Genomic DNA, 17,786 nt, shown 5'->3' with positions numbered 1-17,786 from the left:
TTCACAGGTGCAAAGCTGCCTTTTAAAATCTGCACTGTTTGTGTTCGTTGACAAAACTCAAAAGGCAGCAACTGTGAAGCCAGTGCAGCATACACTGGCATGTATGCTGTATTTGCCCTGTACTGCACAGTGCGTGTCCCAAACACTGCATGTGACATCCAGCAGCTAAGGGCAAGGTCTTTTCCAGAATACCACCATATTTTTATACTGCAAAACCAACATCTTTGTCTCTGAAGCACACTGAGCAATCGTTAGCGCTGATCCGACAGACACTCTATACTAGATTTTGTGGTGAACATATTCTGACTGTTCAAGAACCAGTAAAACATCGTGGCACAGTACATATTAAAGGAAAATGCTTACTGCTCCAAGCTCCACCTGTTATGCTCTTAAATAATAGTAATGATCCACTTAATAGGATAGATTTGCATGGTGCTTTGTATCTATGAAAATAACATTTCAGAGTAGTAACTGGGGAGAGGTCTTTGATTATTTAAAGACAAACTATCAGTTTTTTGGAATTCTTTTTCCATGACTACCTTAAGTTTCTTGTTTCCTTGGACTTAAACTAATAACTTTAACCATTGGCAGCTTGAGATCTTCAAATCATCAGAACTTAACATAAAGACATAAAAATGAAGAAAGCAGCTGAGGTGGTGAGGTGGGCTAGAAACAATCTTAGACCTTAAAGCACCATCTAAGCATCCTGTCCTGTGGAGCATTCTGTTACTATCTCTGCACAAACCTCCAGGACAGGTCCAAGAGTATTTTTATTAGCATTTCTCCTTTTATGGTAAATGTGTGATAACTTAGCCCTCTTATCCCTGTCTTCAATTCCTTCATATTGGAGAAAGAGGAAATACTAGCTGCTATCACAGAGCATGTTGTATGTTCACACCCCAGCTTAGCACGTTCCTTATTCTGTTTATACCTTAAATAATGTTCATACAAACACTGAGAATGTACTGAATAATTACTTCACAATGTATTTTTGAATGTCCGTTTTATGACTACAAAAATCTTAACATTGTGATCAGCTGACCTCAGTCTTTCAACCCATCTCTCCCTTGTATATCTCAGAGAGTAGATTAATCTTTCCATATCACCTTGAAGTCAACAAACCTTGATGGTATCAGATCAAGGAAAGAAGGATCATCAGAGATCTTTGTGGAAAACTCCCTTCCAGCTGCCTGGTAAATTTAAATGCAGTTTAATTGAGTCAGTTCATGCACCCACTTCCGCAGATTTCATTAGAACTCAGTTTTCCAAATGGAAATGCTTTTCCAAGTGGAAAATAATTAATATATTATTAGTAAGAAAATTTAGGCAAACTGTGTATATTGTAGAATTATATATAGGTTGGGAGGAATGGATAGGTGTGATACTCAGGGTCTTGTTCAGTCAAGTTCCAAGCATCTCCACAGCCTCTCTGGACATCTGTTTCATCATTTGACTACATGTATAGATTGTGCTTGGGATGACAGTGAGGACATCCAAAGATTATCGTGGACTCATTAGAATTAGAAGATGAATTAGGTGCAAGGTTCATAGAGTCTCTAACAACTTACTAGCCATTTGTTAAAACTCCTTGTAGTAATTTCATAAACTGTTGGAATTGAGATCTTCACATGCAATGTGATTCAGAGGTTTCATATACTTGTGAATTTAAGCTTCCATTCATAAAGTATCTGGAAAGCAGTCTGGGTGTTGGAGCACCAGTGTGCATTGGTCTCTGCACTAACCCTCAATTAATAACAAGCAGACAGCTGCAGCCTTCCACAGCTTTGGTCTGTGACTGGCATAGTGCCACAGAGAGAACATACACTAGCCTAATCCCAGTGAGACAAATGTAGGGAATAAATCTCAGAAACCCTACTTTTATAAAAATATAGTGCCCCATTCTATGGAGGCACGTGGAACAAAGCCCTTTGCCACATCTTTGCTCTGTGTGCGTCCAGGAACAGCTGAGGTATTAGCAAGTTAGGAATCTGACTAACAAATAGATGGAAAATTTTCCCAGTAATATATTCACTCCTTACATATTCAATGCTGCTTTGAGCACAGACATTTCTAAATGCTTCCTCAGCTTCATCAGAGTTCCAGTCTCACCCTGACGCACCGTGTGTCTGCATCATCTCGCAATAGAAAGAAGATAGCAGTCAGCATGGAGATGCAGCACATGCCTCCACAGTAACCTTTGGAGGCAGTTTGAGCAGGATAGCAAGATCTGTACCTCTCCACCAGAGAAACCCCACTGCTGTTCCTTGGGACCTCTCTGAAGGAGCAATGGATTTCAGTCTAGAGCAACCCCTACAGCTCAAAGTACTGCCAACACTTGGCTGAAATCCTATCATCAGGAATAATGATGACTAAAAGAACTCATCAATTAATGCTTCCTTAGCTTGTGTGAATTACCAAGGCTGAAACAGGATTCACTGAGGTCGAGGAATCGTGACCATCAGTTGCCAAAGTCAGCTTTCAAGAGGATCTAGGCTCTGAAGACAGCAGGAGGGGAACCTGTGATCATCTCCTCCGTGGCATGCTGCTCTGGTAGCAGCTCCCAGGGGACATTGCCATTGCCAGAAGAGTTTAGCAGTCACACGCAGCCAGAGCCAGCCAGGCAGTGTGGTGTAGTCAGTCTGAGTCACTGCAGACATTTGCATAAGCACAGATGTGTTAGTGCCTTTCACCCACACTGCAAGCAAAGGTCCTTCTCACACAGAGTCCATCTAATAGCTCCAAAACACACTCCTATGTTAAATCAATGGATATGCTTTTATGCTTTGCATCTCCACATTTAGAGCACTGGCCCCATTTTTAACATGCAGATTCCTACCAGATGGTTTAAAATGCATCCTTCTGATGAATGCTGACAGCTTCCAGAACTGCCTTTACTACTGTCCACAAGATAGTTCATTCCTTCCAGGCACCAGTAGTAAGTTAGTTTTACATTGGACTGAATACAGGTCTGCTGCTCCTTCCAGACACCAGTAGTAAGTCAGTTTTACACTGGAGTGAATACAGATCTGCAGAGAAAACCTATGCAATAATTGAACTTGGCCCACTGACCCTGTTCATTTGACTGCTGTTTCTGAGGGATAATGATGTATTATTTTTCCTTTTTGACAATTACTCCTTCACAGATAATTTTTGCAGTGTGCCATTTTTTCTGTGATGTCACACTGGTATCCTGGATACTTACTTGTAAAATCCTGTGCTCCTCTCATGCCATTATAGTTGCCCGAAGCATGTTTCTTTATTCCTTTCTTCTGCTCTACCTTTCCTTTTGGCTTATTGCTATATTGTGCCATCACATTAACTTCATTCATGTAACCAAGAAAATGAAGAATTCTCCTGGAGTCTGAAAGAAACCTTTGTGTTTCATGACTTCTCTTATTATCCCACCACTTTACAAATTCCTACTTTAGCTTTTCACTAAAAGGAAAACCTTCTATATTGTACAAAGTTATCTATTTTTAGTCCTTTCCTTCTAAAACCTATCCCTGCATGATATTATTCACAAATTTGACTGTTTCTACCTTTGCTATATGGATATTCCCAACCAGTTGCTTCCTATTCTAGTTTGGATAGAAAGCATGAAAAGGATAGATGATACATCCTTCTGACACCTCCTTATCCCTCTCCAGCCATTAATATATATTAACATGGACAAGGTTTTTTGTTTCCTTCTCTCTTCTGTCTCAGTGATGGGGGAGGGATTATCATCCTCCTTCATGTTCAGGCCTGTAAGCTGGGAATACATTTTGTCTTGTTGCTCTGTCAAATATGTATTGACCATCTCAAAAACGCTTGCGGCTCCCTGTGTACAGGGCGAAAAACACATCCTGTCACTGGAGATTTTTTACACATCAATTCCAAAATTGCTGTCTCTTGGAGTAACCACCCAATACATGCTCTAATTATCTGTTTGTCCTGTTTACCAACACAGAGCCTTAGTTTTTACCAGCCTATCATTTCAATACAGGACATGTTCCTTGAAGGTAACTGCAAAGCTATTACATTGTCCCCTCAAAGATGACTGCAAAATTAACTTAAGAAACTTAGGTAAGCAGAATGTGTTGTTCAATGGCCACTTGGAGTGAAGAGTATCTACTTGCAGCCCCTCAATATGCTGTACCCTCCTGTTGTCTCTCATCTTCTCCCTGGGATGTAAGCTCTGCAAAGCCAGCAAGCTGCCCTAGGACAGTTCTCCTTAGTTGTCACACTGAGTAGGTAGAGCTTCTCTGAACAGCCAAAGCTTGTGCCACCTTGAAATCTGTCTCAGCAGCTCTGAGTGACCAAGTGACCAACAGCTCCCCAAAAGACACACTTTCCCTTCTTCCTGCTCATTTATCTGGAGATATTCAAGGTGAGGCTCGATGAGGCCCTGGGCAACCTGGTCTAGTTGAGGATATCCCTGCTGTGACTGCAGGGAAGTCAGACTAGATGACCTTTGGAGGTGCCTTCCAGCCCAGACCATTTGCTGTAAAAGGGCTAAGAAAGTATTTTTCTACCTTCTACACTAGATGTGGGTTGAATCTGTAGAATTTGTAAAGCAATGAGTCACTGGTAGCACAGCAGAGGAGTTCAGGTATTTATTTATACTGGATAATAGCTGAACCATATTTAATGTGGAATCCTCAGTTCCGCATGTGGTGGAGAAAAAGAGTGAGTGAACTGTACAACAGAACATAGAACCAGATAAGGTGAAGGAGAACAAACTGCAGATGAACACAAAGAAAAGGGAATTTTTTCCAGTGATCTCAGGTGAAACTTTTATGAAAACTAATCATTGCTTCCTGTATTCCTGGATTTGCTCTAATGTTGGTGAAAAGCACCTTTAGTGCTGGTCATATTTTTATTATATGTGTACTGCTTACACATTTTCACGTCTGTTTGGAAACTATTTTTAACAAATTCCAGGAAGTTGTACTGAAAGATCTGTGATATGTTCACATAATCATGTTTGCTTAGATGTCTCTTCAAGTCCTGCCCCTGTTCTTATAAACTGCTCTTAAAAATAAAATTAAAGACTTCAGTGGTTTAAATCCCAGGGATTGCTTCTTTGATTTTACTTGCACCTAAAAAAATTCAGAATCATTCTGCTGACCTGCAGTACTGTAAAGGAAGGATAGGCAGAATCGGGTCCTTCCTAGTTTGTACTGAACTGTTCTAATAAACAGACCCATTTCCCATGCACACACTTCAGATGGTATAAACTGGAGAATCCCACTGAATTCAGCAGAGAAACATTTGAGGAAGTAGTGCATTATAAAGCTGAGAGACGTACATGTACAAATCCCCCAGCTCATTGTAGAGCTTAGCAAAATATTTTGTCTCTTTGAATTTAGATTTCTCACTCATCTTTTAGTCATCTGTGCTTGTCACAGAAATAGACTGCACAAGAAGAGTTCTGTTTGAAGCACATCCACAGCTCAATTCTCTTAGATTAGCAGTGTGCACTAACCGTGTTTTCAAATCTCTCTTATGATAGTAAATAGGAACAGCATTTATTTTGCACTTTGTTGGTCTACAAACCAGGAAAATATCTGTTGTTTCTAAATTTAAAGTGTGCACTATAATGTACAAACTATACATGTACAATGTATAGTAGAAATTACTGGCTGTACTTCAGTACTGGAATACAAGTGTTTATCATCAACTTCAGATGTTCTAGAGAGCATTCAAACAGATTCATTCTGAAATAAACTCTCCTAGCAAGTTGTAGAAGTTGTGTCCAGAACTGGCTGCTTTTTAACGTAAAGCACATCGAGAATCTGGTGTGCCCTGCTTCTTGCTTTCCTACCCTTAAGAAATATGACCACTGAAGTACAATAATGAACTGATTTTTAATTATGCATAAGAAAACATGGATTTGATAAATGAAATGCATGGTTATGCTTCAAAAGAAATAGAAACCCCTGTGTTTGAATTGCCACCTGTTGTATGTAGTGATTCATGTTTGTCTAGAAATATCTTCTGTATCTTGAAGGTGTCCAATATGAAAAGGTTTATAGGATGTAATTGCCTACAATGACCAGGACTGCAAGCACAAGTTGACCGAGTAGTCCCTTCCTGATCCCTGTTATCTGTCAGTTTTCCTTTTCCAATCCTTTCCCAAGAGACAGTACCAGTCTATACAAAAATGCTCTTCTTGCAGTGCAGGATTTCTGTGCATACTATTGTTCCTATTTGCTCCAAAATGAGTGATTGTGTCAGTTCCACCACAGGTAGTGTTTACACACAGACACTAGAATATCCTGATAAAAGAAAGTACTTTAGATCATGCCTTTTAATTTATAGTGGGAGAACAAAATGGCTTTAACAGTCTGGGAGATTTGAGCATGGTTAAGTTCTGACTGGGAGAAAGCTGCCATCAACAAAAGAAGAGAGGATGAGGGCACAAAAATGGGTTCTGTTAGTAGGGTCAGCAAAAGGGACAGATGGCATCAAGAGGGGAAACACAGCCCTTGTGTGAAACTGGAGATGTGGCACCAGGACAGCTTTCAGAAAAGCCAGGAAAGCACAACTAGAAACCAGACCAGAATTTCAGTTCCAGTGAGACTGAATTCAGGGAAAGGTGGGACTTCCAAGAAAGAAGGCGTAAGGGCAGTAGAGATATGAGTCTGCATGGGAGCTGTGGTTGGCTGGTTTTGTGCAAGCTATCAGCGAGGGCTTCGTTTGATCCAAACTGGTAATGAAGGCAAGCTCCCTCTGCCAGAAGACCCCTTACGCAAAGGAGAAATCATGTTGCTTGCATAAGCACAAAGAGAGGCTTTTCTTTCCATTTCTTTAAAATGCCTGGGAAGGTAACTAACAGTGTACTTGTGCAGGCAAAACACTGGGTCCAGAAAAGGCTTTTAACAGTCATTTCTAATTGCCTCATCACTGCTTTAAAATGCAACTAACCTGCAGCACACAGCTGGCTTTCTCTATCAACCTGGAGCATTGAATCACATAGGAGGAAGCCTCTACAGTGTTAGTATCAGGAGAGGAAGATGAAATATGCAGGCTTACACACAGGGAGCAGCAGGAGCATTTACACTATTTGTTCTGTTGTAGGTACGTGTTGGAGGGGACACATACCTAATGCTGTGGTTTGCAGCCATGTTTAATATGAGGCTGAGAGGCTTTTTCAAGTGAAAATGCAGCACTTTAGGGATTTCCCTAGTAAGTTTAACACCTCTTCTTATTTTAAGAAGATTGCAGAAAATTAAAAATCCATATGCTTAGAGAAAAAAAGAAGCTGAATAAAAAGCAGTGTCTTCTTGACATTAACAGGGTGTTCACTGAGCTTCCTAGGAAGATGTCATTTGATGTTTTGCCTGTGAATAATTCAGGTGATGAATGTCCTCCGTTTCCTTTCTAGGACTATCTGGCCCTTTAGCTTGCATTTTGACCTCCCAGGTAACTGCACATATTTACTACTGAGGGGGGCTTCATAGCTGCTATGTTGATTAATCTACTCTGTTTTTAAACTGAGGGTCACATTCTGAAGAAAGACCCAGCATCCATTCCACTATTCTTTATCTAACATAAGTACTGACTGCTTCAGAAGATAAGGTACCACTTTAAATTTTTTTTCATACATCTGGAACAAATGTTCCAATTACCAGATTTTGAGAAATGAAATAGAAGTGCAAGAAAAACAAATGCAAGCAAGAGATTTACAGCTAATAAGTGAATGTAACCAAAAGGAGGAAGTTTGGGCAATAATGAGTTTTTCAAAGACAAACATGTTCAATCAGGTAGCCTTTACCTCTTTCAGAAATCTTCCTGTCTTTTTTTCTCTGGCACTTTGTTCAAATGCTCTTCCAATACCCCGCAGCACAACATGGGACAAAGACCTCCAATGAAAACCAAAAAATCACAGAAACCAGTACAAGTCCTGTAATTTATAGTAATGAAAAGCAGTTTTTGTAGTGTATGTCATGAAATTGGTCTGCTGCTGTGTACAGTACACTAACAGAGACCATCTGAGCATCACAGATTACACTTAAATTGTTTACATAGATCTGCATGGCAAGAAGAGGCGATGCCATATTTTGCAAATCACTAAGCAGATATGCAGTCTTCCAAAGCTTTCTGGAAGTTTGCTGATATGGTAGCATAAGGCTTTCTCTTTACACTTTTTAGAGCTGCTGTGAACTGCAAGATGAGTATCCTCTGGTTGGACGTTGCAGTTATATATGTAGAAATAATTCCATAAGAATTATCCTTTTTTTTTTTTTTAACTCAGCCTACAGGTGTTGTTGATAAGTGGACAATAAGATTGCACTGTTAAATGAGTAGGTTTGACCCTGAATCTTCAGTGAAGGAAGGTATGTGTGTGTTGCACTCCACATATATAGGCACTTGATCACCAGATCACAACACTGTTTATGAAGCTCTACATATTTGTACTATAATTGATTAGATGGGTTTTTTTGTTTCACATAAAGGATGTTTTTAACAGAAGGCTTTTATTTATGACTTTCTTCCTACTTTGTGCAGCTGCATATAGAGCTAGGTTTAAGGATAGTTGGAAGCCAGAAAGAGTATTGTAATTGCATTTGCACTGATGCCACGATCTGATTCTACTTTTTAAACATATTTCTATGGTGAAGTATCAGCACCTCAATTCATCCAGAATTAGCCAGAAGGGGCAAGAAGAGAGAGAATCCTGGCAAGTAATGGCATGTGTCAACTCTAGCACTCTCCTAACAATGGTACCTCTGCAAACTTTGTTTGCAGTCATTTATCTTTCACTAAATTTAGCTAATTAGTTTTGCAAACTAAATTTAATAAATTTAAAGATTTGATAACTGTACCTACCAAGGTCACTTTGGGGAAGATGTTATTCAGTTCTCATGAAAGACAGAACTGAGGGGGGGAAATATAAAACCAGATATTGAAGCCATGGATATTGTCCGAGTATTGTGTTATTTACAGTGTATTGCTTATTCTAGGCAAGGAATGAAAGTATTATTTCTATTAATCTCTTGCTGACATAAAATTACTTCTCATTAAGAACACTCATGAATTTGTGTAACCTTACTTAAATGCAGAAAGATTATTTCTTCATATACTACTTGTTAAAACAAATATACATCATTAGAAAGACAAAATTGTTCTGTTTGTCATTACTGTGGACTGTGAATAGAAGGGACACGGGACAGACAGTACGAGGTGTGGATAAAAACCTGATATTTATTCCTGTGCTGAAGCACTTCTCTGTATATAGTGAAGGAACACAGTGGCACTCTGAAGGGGATAAATACCAGTGTGAAGAACTTAAAGCTTCAAGAAGAAAAGGGACCATGTTGAGAGGTCAAGTATGTTCAGTGCTACCCTCAGATGCATTCAGTAATGAATGATGAGGCAGTAATGAGGACGAGGCAAATATCTACTTAGACTTTTTATGCATCATTAGTCAAGCCAATGGATATAGTGGCTGAACAAAAAAAAAACCTCAAGGAAAGCAACTAATTTGGGATCAAACCATATTTTTTTAATTTTCTCCCCAGCAAAACAATAAACTGAAAAGAGGGTTGACCAGAAACAAAACATTTTGTTTTCAGTTTATTTAGTTCCTCTTCATTTTCCTTTTGTGAGTTAAATGTGAGGTGAAACACTGATAGTTCTGCTCTGAAAATGCTGTAATAAAATCCTTCGTCTTTCCCAAATATGTTTTCTTTCTGCGTGTTTTTTATTCTGGAACCATTTATTAAATTTTACCCAATTTCATAAATACTTTTATTCTGCCTTCATGATTTGTTGAACTGATTAATCACATTCTCTGTTGCCAGTATTTTGTTTCTCAGGAACAAAGACAACTCATGTTTTCTCCTTTCATCCTCGTAATTGAAACGCATAATGTGTCATCACCAAAATACTTGAGTGTTTTCCATATTAAAAATGTTCTCCATGAAACCTCTTCTCTTCACTTTTTCTCCTTGTACTAGAGCAACAAGGTGAAATAATGGTGCATGAGTGAAAAAAGGCAAGGTTGAAGAGGGTTTTAGGATGTGATTCTGAACATGGCAAGGTATTTGTCCATCTTTTCTGAGGTTCTTCCTTCAGTGAGCAAGTAGGAGAATGCAACTGGCACAGTCCCTCAAAAGAAGTAATTCTGAGGTGGAATCAACCTAACAAAACGTTTGTGTTGGAGTCCAGACTTCAAAAGGGAGGGTAATGCAGGTATTGTTTCGCTCCTTGGTATAGTGAGCTGCAGTAATTAAAGTAACAAATCCACAGACAACCCACAGGCCACTACAGAGTTCCATGGTTTGATGTACAGCCTTTCTGGCTAGTTCCAGATAGGAGAATGGGAAGTACTTTAATGCCAGAGATAATTTGGACAGCTGCTGTCTATAAAGTCAACAAGATCATAGCAAGTCTGTGAGTTTGATGACTGAAAGCCACACAGCCCAAGTAAGGAGAAATGACACATCAATTTTTTTGAGGACTTTTCCCTCAGTCTTGCCTAGACTGAGCTTCAGTTAATTGTTTTGCCACACTGAGCAATCCTGAAGGGGACAGTGCTAAATTCAGAGTAAAGCGGATGTTGTGCTTTGCTTCTGTGGTATTCTGTGCAGATATTTGATAAGACAGAGCACAGGAATGAGCTGTTTGAGATGTTGCAGTTGGGTGCCCTGGAGATGGAGGAAAGCTGTCCACTATGACTCAACCACAGATATATCTTAGCACAGTTCTCATGTAAATGACTTGAGATAGAAGTATAATGTTTAGTTGCTAATTACATTTAGATTCCTTTGGGGAATCACCAAGATTTCTATGAAAGCACAGTTCCAGCCACTGAACACACAGAATTAATCCATTGGTTTGCTCTAACAGGGGACCCAAAAGGAACAATTACTTACACTGCTGTGATTGCCCTTCTTCAAGGTTAAATCCTCTATACAGATTCCATTGCTGCTCTTCACATGAGATAATTTTTCTTTGAAGAGCAATGAAAGGTACTACGTTAGCCATCCATTTGCTTATTTTTCTAAATTAGCAATAGTGCTTTTGGTTAATGATATTTTAATTTTCATTAGTGGCATCTTTGTCCTTTATAAGCCACATTTTGGGAAAAAAAATGAAAGTAAAACTTGGGAGAGACTTCTAAAGGTTTTGTCATCATAACTCTATTTTCTAGCAATGACTTCTCATGGCAGATGTTTGTCTAATAAAACCTACTTGTTCTAAGAACCCTCCATCCCTATTGTAATGCCTAACTCTTACTATCCTTACAACATTTTGCCTAATGACTTGATCCAGATTTCCCTTGATGCAATTTAAAGCCATAACTTGCTGTCCACTGATTGTGCTTGGGTTTTCATGTGAACTCTCCCACTAGTTGGGATCTTGCCAGTGCTGAGATAGCACTAAAATGTCTTCAGTTGTACAGTCCATTTCCCACAACAGCATGATACTGTTAATTCACATTCCGCTTGCAGTCCCAATATAGTCCCTTATCCCTTGGTGCAGAAATGTTCCTTAAACTGACCTTCTCCATTGTAGGCTCATAGCATTTGTTACTTTTGTGTAAGAATTCTGCCTTTTTATGCCTTTCACTTGCCTTTTTTTTTTTAAATACTTGGTGCACTCACAAATTTTGTATTTACTCAAATATTGCTTTCACTAAAAAATACACATTTTTATAAGCTGGAAGTACCAAAGTGGATGTTTGCTACTGCAAATAAGATTTTGGTGTAAAATACTGTAAGTTGTTCTAATCGGTTCTCTCTTCAAGATAGTTTCAAGACATGAGTATGGGGCTCTTAGGGACATAGTGCATGTGTGAATTCAGGAGATGAGCAGTAACTGACAATAAAGCAAGAGATGGTTTATTTAACTCTTTCAAACAAGAAGTAGCTGAAGAATGGAATAGTAACAGTTTGATTTTACAACTCGATTTTTAAAGATACCATACTTTCATTAATGATCTTCAGGCTCTTTTGGTTTCTTCACATTGTGGCTATTGCAGGTTCCCAGGTCAGATTAGATCAGATGTTTCTGTCTCTCCCTAATGTTTTCAGAAGAGGAAATGTCCTTACTGTCAAAATACCACTGGGCCTACCTACTGCATTTCTCTCCTGTATTGCCAAGTCTGATCAGGGGAGTTCTTTGTAAAACAGAAACATTAACGCTGGTTCCTAAACACCATGTCAAGCAGTTTATACATACACACCAAGCAGGTTCTCATCAGCAGTCAGCATAGTCTCTGTAGGATCCAATGAGAATATGGTCTTGGACTGCATCCTATGAAGATAAGGTAAATTTAAATCTGTATATTTGCTACATTGTGGCTAGCCTGGGTAGGTTTTCCACATCAGTTAGTTTCTATTTTAGGCACTATATTTTTAGGAGAATCTTCACAGTGTCATGGAGGCCTTCCTAGCTGTAAATGAAGAATATAATTTTCATGACCAAACTTATTTTATTTCTAATATGATATTTTGTTTGTTTTTTTTCTTTTAGGTAGAGAGGATTGTAGACAAAAGGAAGAACAAGAAGGGCAAATGGGAATATCTAATCAGGTGGAAAGGCTATGGAAGCAATGAAGACACTTGGGAACCTGAACATCATCTACTACATTGTGAGGAATTTATTGATGAGTTCAATGGACTACATGTTACTAGAGAAAAGCGATCAAGGCATGGGAAGCAGGCCGGCGCTCCAAAATTTTTACGGGAAAGCCGAGGGTCATCTGTTGAGAAAATATCACATAGACCTTCTGAATCTGGGAAGTCTAAAGGGTCAACACACAAAAGGAAGAGAATTAATCCATCTCTTCAAAAACAGAAAAGAGGATATGCAGCAAAGCCAGGATCTGCTAATGACAGGGCTGCTAAAACTGTGACTTACCGAACTACTCCCAGCGGTTTACAGATCATGCCACTGAAAAAGCCACATAATGGTCTGCAGAATGGAGATGGGAGTCATGAGAAAGATTCTAGACATTTTGGGAATGGCACACAACAGCAAAATGTGGATATAAATGATCATGAAGGAGAACAAAATTTGCCCAGCGTGTTGGAAGTAAATAATGATTCACCTGTTGTGAATGGAATTGGTATGTGATTTAACTACAGTCTGGGGCCGGGGGGTGGCAGAGGTTAATTGCAGCAACTGCACACAGAGCCCACTTGTGGAAAAATCATTGTCATGCTACAACAACTGATCTGGTGAGAAGCACATAAACCAGCTTTCACACTCTTTCCCCACACATTACACCATTTTTTTAATCAGTTGGCTTCTCTCCTTCCGTTTCCCACGGAGTGACAAGAAGCAGTGTGGGCTTGGTTAGATGCCTTTGCAGTATAAAGTCCTTGTAGGGAAATGAAGACGAGGCACGGAGTGGGAATGACAACTGAGGTATGTGTAATATTGCAGCTTTGGTTTTGTCTATCACCAAGTAACAAATCACTTCTCCATTATGTGTGCTCAGATCCAATGGTCTACATGGTCAGGATTATTTTAGAAACAGCATTAATAGTGCTTTTGCTAAAGTACCCTGGTAAGTATGTCTGAGTAACATTCAAGTTACTCAGTATTAACGCTCATCACATTCAGGAGTACTAAGAACTGCCAAGCGTTGGTCTCTGGCAATGACTGGATACATGGGAAGTCTCCAGATATACTGTATGGGAAGGTACAAACAGCCTTAAAGTGAACAAGGAGAAATAGGAGAAATTTCTTTCTAATCCTTATAGTTACTGACTGGCATAGTTCTCAAAGAATAAAGGCTTATGTTCTCTATAAATACAATTCAGCTTAAAGCAACTAAGAAGCTTCTAGTCTCTCTGTGTCCAGTCTTTTTTGTTTTTTCCCATTTTTTTTTTAATTCTACCAAATGGTGCTGATGGTGCTTTGTGACAAAAATTTCCAGGAGTTAACAAGGTGTACATTTTATTTCATTGAGTTTTAGGGTTTGGGGGGTTATTTAGGTTTTTTTGACCTTTACATTCATTGAGTAAGCTCCTGTCCCTGCATGAAGGGATAAAGTGGAAGATGCCTTGTCGATCACTAGGCAGTTCCAACCTTTTTAGCCTTCCTACCACGTGGAAGATTCCTGGTAGTTTTCAGTATCCTCTTGTGGTTTTGGTGTGTGGAGGGTTTTTTTAATACCTTTTAAAAACAGCAGGAGCTGTTCCAAGTGATTTCCTACTGCTTACTGATTCAGTGGCGATACAATCTTTTGAGAATTATTTTTTCTGCTGTTACACACTGTATAAAAGTTTTCATTGAGCTATACACAATTGCTCTTAGGGTTGTTTTTTTCTTGCTGGTTACAGTTAATTTAGAACCCAGCTATATGTATGATTCTTTTCATTATGCATTTAATCTGTTTTACTGTTGCCAGTTCATCTTTTTCTTGTGACTCAGTGAAGCTCTTCAGAATCTTTCCCAGTTTTTACTCCATTTATTTTGTATTCCCTTCAAATTTTCCCCTCATACTTCTCTTCCCAGTTCATTAATATGTACATTAAGTAAACTAATCCTTCTGCAGGTCCTTGGGCCAGCCAACTACTAATCATTTGACATGCTGAAAAGTAACCATTTGTTCCAATTATTTATTTTTATTAGCCAATTTCTATAGTCATGATAGCACTTATTTCCTAACAGCTTCTTGTGAATTGCCCTGCCAAAAACTTTTCAGAAGTCAACATAAATTATATCACCCTGCTTTCCATTTTCCACCTTACTGGCCGCCTAGCAAATGCCACTTGACTGGGGAAGTACAACTGACCTTGCCTAGTCTTACTGGTTACTGCTGGGATCTTTCAATCTAGGTATCAAACATCTTGTGAAAGACTCCTAATTTGGCAAAATGTTTGGTCAGCTTTAAATGCGTAAGTAGCGCAGATGATGTGAATGACACTTGAGAGGGCAGACTTCTGTATTTTGATGAGTTTGAGTTCAAAGAAGACTGCTTTAGAAGTTGCCTGCTTCTTTAAAGATACTTGCATCTTTAATTATGGATGTGCATAACGTTACTTTGCTTTGCTTTCTTAGTGTTTCCAAGGACTTTCCTTAATTATTTGGTTTATGCTGGGGGAGTTCTGATACAAAGTGCATATTTAAAATACATTCATTCCCATATTTTAGCATCTTTAGTTTTGTAATGAAGAACTAAAGGGCCTTAAAGAACTGTAAGGTCAAGTGAGCCTTTCATTTGTCCCCAGAAAACTGATGAGTTGGCACCCACCAGCCCCTGTTTGAATAATGCCTGTAAGAGAGCTCTATTTCACCAAGTGCTCTACCATGTATACAGGGCTCCTGGCCTTAGAGCTGATGTTTGCAGCTCCTTCAAAACACTTCTTTATGACAGATTTTGCATTCTCCAAATCCATCACTTCTGTTCTCTATTTTGTTCTCATTTCTCCCTTGCATTCTGCCCTCCCTGTATTCACAAGCAAGAAATCTTAAATCTCTACCTGGTTCTCATCTGAAAAACTTGTACTCAGTAGCACTCCCAGGGTCAGAAATCCCTCCAGTCTTGCTTCATGATACCCAGCATATGCAGAGTGGAGAAAACTACAAAGAGGAGAGATGAGAGAACCAAAGAAATTGCAGACAGAAACTTATGGAGGGTCAAAATAAAAATACTGGCTTTTATTTCTAATATTGCCCTACAAACTTGAGAGAAGTCAGATTTCCTGCTACCAGATTAGAAATGTCAAATCAAAGAAACTTACACTACTCTTAAGTAAGTCCAACAATGCACTGAACTCCCTCAGCATTCATCCACACAGAGAAGTATCACAAACTCATTTTAATCAGGATAAATGTCACACTGAAACTGGTTTGAAATTTTGCAAATTACAAATGAAGAAAGTTTCAGAGAAAAATGTCGGTTTGTTGAATACCAGAAGTTTTGTTCCAAACATCTTGGGTTTCAAAACTTTCTCCAAATCTGAGCCAAGGTCCCAAGGCTTTGTCCTTTGAGACCTGGAGCGATGTGGCAGTCTGCTTGGCAGGACTCCCACGTGTAGCTTGGAGGCAGCCAGCTATGCCAGAGGATTCAGGCAGTCTGCCACAGAGTCTGAAAGTCGAAAGCCTGGTGTGCCCCATCAACGCTCACAGGGCTCCCAGGCACCATGTGCAGAACAGAGAGGGAGCCTGAAGGACCTGGGTTTGGCTCCCAGAAGCTGTGGCCCCTGGGCATCCCTGTGCCCTGTCTGATGAAGCAGACATTTGTGTCAGCTTTGAGATTGCCTCTGTGGAGCCCTAATGGATTTCAGACAAGTTTTAGTGATATGTAAGAGTGCACAGAAAATATATATAGAAATTCTAAGGGGCTTTTGAGTTGAAGCCTAGATTCAGAAAACTCAAGAATTCTCCAGCAGTAGGACCAGCTCTGCTACCAGTGTTGGCCTATGGCTAAAGGCCCCTAAAATACAGTAGTTGTTTATATAGTAATAATATTTAACTGCCAGTGTATTAAACCAAGCAATACAACTAGTAATTTACAAACTACAATTAATCAAAAAAATACCTATTTTGTTTCCCTGTGCTATACCAGTTCAGTTGAAAAAAAGGGATAGCTATTTGAAAACTGGTTCTTGATGACTCCTTGAATGGACTTCCACCAGTCTGTGGTTGGTTTTGTATGTACATCCAGTCAGGTACAAGTGTTTCCTGCTCAACCTATGGATGCAGCTCTCACCAGTAAGCTATTTACTCCAGAAAGGTGATTGTATACCTACAGATGTGCACACAAAATCATATATGCACCCTACTGGAAGCCTGGAACCTTGCTGAAGTTGGGGCAGACCTTTCTTACCAGAACTTGTTTTGCACCTTCTACACATCCTGTCACAAGGAGAGTTGAGTCATCTTTACAGACAGTAATTTAAGGGTCTACAAATTGGAAAATTAAAAACTCTGCAGGATAACATCCACAGATAGTCCCAGGACCGAACAATAACATTCTTTCTGGTGGCATTTGTTGTCTTCTGTTATGACATTTCTGTTTCTCTCCAGATATTGTAATTGAGAGTGATTGTTTTGTCAAGTTTCTTGACAACACCAAAAAAACATTCTCTTTTAATTTTCTCTTTCCCTTTTCTGCATCACTCTATTTCTGTACCATCTGCTGAAGAATTTTTGCTTGTCATGTATCACAAATTACTCTTTTTCTCCATTACAAAAATCTTTGTAGTCTAATGGTGCACTTAATATAAATTTTGTGAAGTTAGTCACTGCTTCCTTTTGTTTTTTTAGCTCATTCTGGTTTATTTATTCTGGAGCAATCATGGCAGTAAAGGACAACCAAATATGCTTGCTTTCTCAGTTTGGATAAAACCTTGTGGCTTTTAGATATCTTACAGATGCTCCCTTAGCTGGAGAACTCTGAAATTATTAGTAAATTATCATCAGAACACTGCTATAAAGTATGTTCCGTATTAACCATTACCCACAAGAAGGACAGAAAGAAGACAGAAAAGCTATTGGGAAGACTGAGGAATGCAGAACTGTTGTTCACTAAATCCCTCAATAGCAGAACTAGGGACCACTCACTGAAACTGATAGAACATCAGATAAAAGCACAGATGAAAGAAAATTCTCTGCTATGTAGTGGCTACACAACTTCTCAGCCATACCACAGGAAGCTGTGGGGAAAGACAGGCTTGAAAGATTAGGGAAATCCATTAAAAGCTCCATGAGCAAATACTGAAGGAAATAGGAAGGATGAATACTCTGAAATTCCTATACAACACTTAGGGCTGATACTAGGGGCGTGGATTGCAGAAAACAGCCAAGCTTGCATTTTCTCCCTAAATAGCATCCTTCAC

The 17,786-nt window shown here is 39.2% G+C and overlaps 1 protein-coding gene across 1 annotated transcript in view; it reads left to right on the top strand.

Annotated features, from left to right (window-relative positions):
• The window catches only part of CDYL2 (chromodomain Y like 2), a 52,728-nt gene that overhangs the window by 18,362 nt on the left and 16,580 nt on the right, over positions 1–17,786 (top strand). The window contains exon 2 of the mRNA XM_054389703.1: positions 12,466–13,060. Within this exon, the coding sequence (XP_054245678.1) occupies positions 12,466–13,060 (595 nt within the window). The remainder of the gene's footprint in view (positions 1–12,465; positions 13,061–17,786) is intronic.

Source organism: Indicator indicator, chromosome 19 (genome assembly GCF_027791375.1).
Source record: "Indicator indicator isolate 239-I01 chromosome 19, UM_Iind_1.1, whole genome shotgun sequence".
In the NCBI taxonomy this organism is placed as follows: Eukaryota; Metazoa; Chordata; class Aves; order Piciformes; family Indicatoridae; genus Indicator; species Indicator indicator.
Note: the sequence above shows the minus strand (reverse complement) of the source record. Positions and strands in the feature narration are given on the sequence as shown.